We start from the raw sequence: 3,503 nt of genomic DNA on the forward strand, positions 1-3,503 counted from the left end.
CTTCTCCTTCTCCTTCTCCTTCTCCTTCTCCTTCTCCTTCTCCTTCTCCTTCTCCTTCTCCTTCTCCTTCTTTTCTTCCTTCTTCCTTCTTCCTTCTTCTTCCCCCCCACTCCTTCTCCTCCTCCCCCTCCTCCTCCTTCTCCCTTCTCTTCTCCCTTCTCCCTTCTTCTTTCTCCTCCTCCTTGTCCTTCTTCTTTCTCCTTCTTTCTTTCTTTTCTCTTCTCCTCCTTCTTTCTTCTCCCTTCTTTTTCTTCCCTCTTCTTCTTCTTCCTTCTCCTCCTCTTCCTCTTCTCTCCTCCTCCTCCTCCTCCTCCTCTTCCTCTCCCTCCTCCTTCTCTTCCTCCCACTCTATTGTGGGGTGGGGTCAGGGAAGAGAGAAGGCAACACGGTGGACATTGAACCCCAGCCCAAGTACTTGCTAAATGTGTTACTGTACGAGCTTGGCAGGGCGCTCACGCTGCACCCTTACATTCTGTCATCTGTAACTTGAGCTCACTTCCCCCTCAGGCTGCTCTGCTCACTCTCAAGGGCTGACTCACACAGTGTCCAGTGCTTCCGGCCCAGAGCAGCCCACCTGGGAGCTGTCCCCTCCTATCTCCCTGACCCTTTCCTCTCTGCCCGACAGACACTGGCTGTCCTCTGCCTACACACAATTCGCAGTGCCCTACTTCATCTATGACATCTATGCCATGTTCCTCTGCCACTGGCACAAGCACCAAGTCAAAGGACACGGAGGGGACGACGCAGGCCCCAGAGCAGTGGGCAGCACGTGGGCCGTGGTGCGCGGCTACCTGCACAAGGAGTTCCTCATGGTGCTCCATCACGCTGTCATGGTGCTGGTGTGCTTCCCGCTGTCCGTGGTGAGTCCCCGCAGCTGGTCCTCCACGGTGGCCAGGCCAGTGCCGCAGGGCCTGGGGCCCTGGGGCGCAGCATGAGCGCAGCGCGCATGCGTCGGAGCCAGCCTGGCCCAGTGGCAGCATTCCCAGCAGAGGCGCTTTGGAGCTGGAGTTGTGAGGCGTCGCTGGCCCTCCGCGTCCTCCCCTTAGTGTAAGACCGCATCTGCAGTTCTGTGGGGGGCACAGAGAGGCAGCACCCCCACCTTTGCCACTGTACCTGTTGCCAGACTTTTAGGGTTAAGCACCTCCGAAAGGGGAAGTGGCGGTGGCGCTGCTCACGTTCTCTTCTCCTCGCAGGTATGGCGACAGGGCAAGGGAGATTTCTTTCTAGGCTGCATGCTGATGGCAGAGGTCAGCACCCCATTTGTCTGCCTTGGCAAGATCCTCATCCAGGTGAGTGGATGCCAGGGCATTGCCAAGGTGGGCACTGCAGGGACTTCCATGTGCTCCTTAGGGCCAGGCACAGAGGAGCCCTAGGCTGGGGTGGGGCTGGGGGCAGGCATGGCAGGTGGCCGTGTTCTGTGTGCCTTTGGCCTTCAGCTGCCCCCTGCTCTGTCTACAGTACAAGCAGCAGCACACGCTGCTGCACAAGGTGAACGGCGCCCTGATGCTGCTCAGCTTCCTGTGCTGCCGGGTTCTGCTCTTCCCCTACCTGTACTGGGCCTACGGGCGGCACGCGGGCCTGCCCCTACTCGCCGTGCCCCTGGCCATCCCGGCCCACGTCAACCTGGGCGCTGCGCTGCTCCTCGCCCCCCAGCTCTACTGGTTCTTCCTCATCTGCCGAGGGGCCTGCCGCCTCTTCCGGCCCCGAGGCTCCCGGCCACCCTCTCCCTGTCAGACTCAGGACTGAGGGGGACAGGGACCCTCCCCACCTGCACCCCCATGGGGACAGGGCTCTGGAGCTGATGGGTGGGGGTTGGGAGCAGGAGGCCCTTGGCTGTGACAGCCCCAAGACTGATGGATGAATTCAGAAGAGGGAGGAGACAGCTGTCCCTGAGGCTGAGATGTGGCCAGGTGACCAGCTGGAAGATGGGCAGAGGGGTCCCTTCTCCAGGCGGTGCCCAGGGAAGCCCCTTCCCACTGTGACTCACTTTGTGCTGGATTAGCAAGGAAAGGGAAGGGGCACCCACTGAGGCTGGAGGGCCTGTGGGGAGAGAAGGGAACTCAGGGGACCCAGAGTCAAAGGACATGGGGGTGGCCCTGCTGCTAAGCCCATCCCAGCCCCTCTGCTGCAAGTCCTCTCTGCTTCCTGTGATCTGGGAAGGAGAGGACACCCCAACTCTCCCTATGGGCCTCACAGGCCTGGCTGCCCCCACACCTCTTCTGTGGGGAATCTTATTTATTTTATTTATCTGCCCAAATTCAAACTAATTTGTTGGGGTGGGAAGGTGGCTGCTACCTGCCCCCCGGCCTTCCCAGTGCTGAGATTCCCGGGGCAGTGGGGGCGCCTAGCCCTTCCCCTGCGGCTGCACACCTTGCCCTCGGGCGCTGGCATGTCCCTGGTGCTACAGACCTCTCCAGGCTTCCTCCACTCTGGGGTCAGGGACCCTGGGAGGTGCTTTACAGACTGCTAATAAAGACGATCCGCGTGAACGCCACCAAGGCCATCTTCATCCAGTTCTTCGAGGCCTCAGAGGGAGGAGGTGGGGACCTGGTACATGGGGAGCAGGGCGACCCCCTCCTTTGGGCAAGGAACAGTCAGCACAGACCAAGTCCAAGGTGTGGACCTTTATTTCTCAGTGGGAGAGAAGGGCAGATCTGGGCCTGCAGGCTTCATCTGCGACCCTTGCCAGCTCTCTAGGCTCCTTTCTGGCAGCTCCTGAGGGGTGTGAAGGTCAGACAGAAAGTCACACACCACTCCTGAGGATGGGGGCCCGGGACTCCCTAGAGAGGGCTGGGGCTGGGCGTAGGGTGGGCCTCACAAGTGGGTGCAGAACTGGAAGAGGACGTAGAGGAAGGCCACCACCAGGAGGCCCAGCAGGATGTGATGGAAGAGCCCGGGGCCGGAACCTGCCAGACAGGATGGGTCAGGCAGCTCTCCAGCCCCGAGACTACAGAGGCTTTTCCTTGGCCTGGCTCATACCTGAGCGGACAAACTCCACAGGTCTCTCTCCAATAAATTGGGCCACAGCCAGGCGGCTGGCTTGGTCTGAGTCTGGGTAATCAAAGAAGTTAGGTCTCTCTACGAAGCATGGAGACGCTCCTGGGGCCAGCACCTCGCTGCACACTGGCCTGGACACTAGGACCCAAGCAAAGTCTGGGGCAGCTGCCAAGCTGACTCCCCCAGCTCCACCCCAATAGGCAGAGGCTGACTCAAGACCCTGTAGATTGTGTTCCACCATCAGCCAAGGTCCCAAGGAAGGCCAGCGCTGGCTGGCGTGGGGAGGAAGGGAGGAAGGTGCTGGGCTTGTGTGGATGGGGCAGTGTCCCTGACCCCACTTTCCTTTCTTCCCACTGCTCCTGAGTCACCTTCCCACCTGTTTCTGTGGCCTGCAGCCCAGCAAGCCACACACACACAGCCACTCCCTGACCCAGCCTCATGACCCCTCTGTCCCTACTATGGGGTGGCAGGGCTCTGTGATGTCACACCCCTGAGCCATTCTAATG

The 3,503-nt window shown here is 60.3% G+C and overlaps 2 protein-coding genes across 2 annotated transcripts in view; one reads left to right on the forward strand and one right to left on the reverse strand.

Annotated features, from left to right (window-relative positions):
- Window positions 1-2,479, forward strand: part of Fam57b (family with sequence similarity 57 member B) — a 5,968-nt gene extending 3,489 nt beyond the window's left edge. Inside the window, exons 3-5 of the mRNA XM_004622947.2 lie at window positions 626-860; window positions 1,194-1,289; window positions 1,459-2,479. Coding sequence (XP_004623004.1) covers window positions 626-860; window positions 1,194-1,289; window positions 1,459-1,746 — 619 coding nt within the window. The 3' untranslated portion in view covers window positions 1,747-2,479. The remainder of the gene's footprint in view (window positions 1-625; window positions 861-1,193; window positions 1,290-1,458) is intronic.
- On the reverse strand, window positions 2,457-3,238 carry CUNH16orf92 (chromosome unknown C16orf92 homolog). The gene is made up of 3 exons (XM_023709693.1): window positions 2,980-3,238; window positions 2,819-2,906; window positions 2,457-2,577 (listed from the first exon to the last, which is right to left on the reverse strand). The coding sequence occupies exons 1-3, from the start codon at window positions 3,236-3,238 to the stop codon at window positions 2,457-2,459; spliced, it is 468 nt and encodes a 155-aa protein (XP_023565461.1).
- Between the last annotated feature and the right edge of the window lie 265 nt (window positions 3,239-3,503).

The sequence above is a fragment of the Octodon degus genome, unplaced genomic scaffold (assembly GCF_000260255.1).
Source record: "Octodon degus isolate 3935 unplaced genomic scaffold, OctDeg1.0 scaffold00001, whole genome shotgun sequence".
Lineage (NCBI taxonomy): Eukaryota > Metazoa > Chordata > Mammalia > Rodentia > Octodontidae > Octodon > Octodon degus.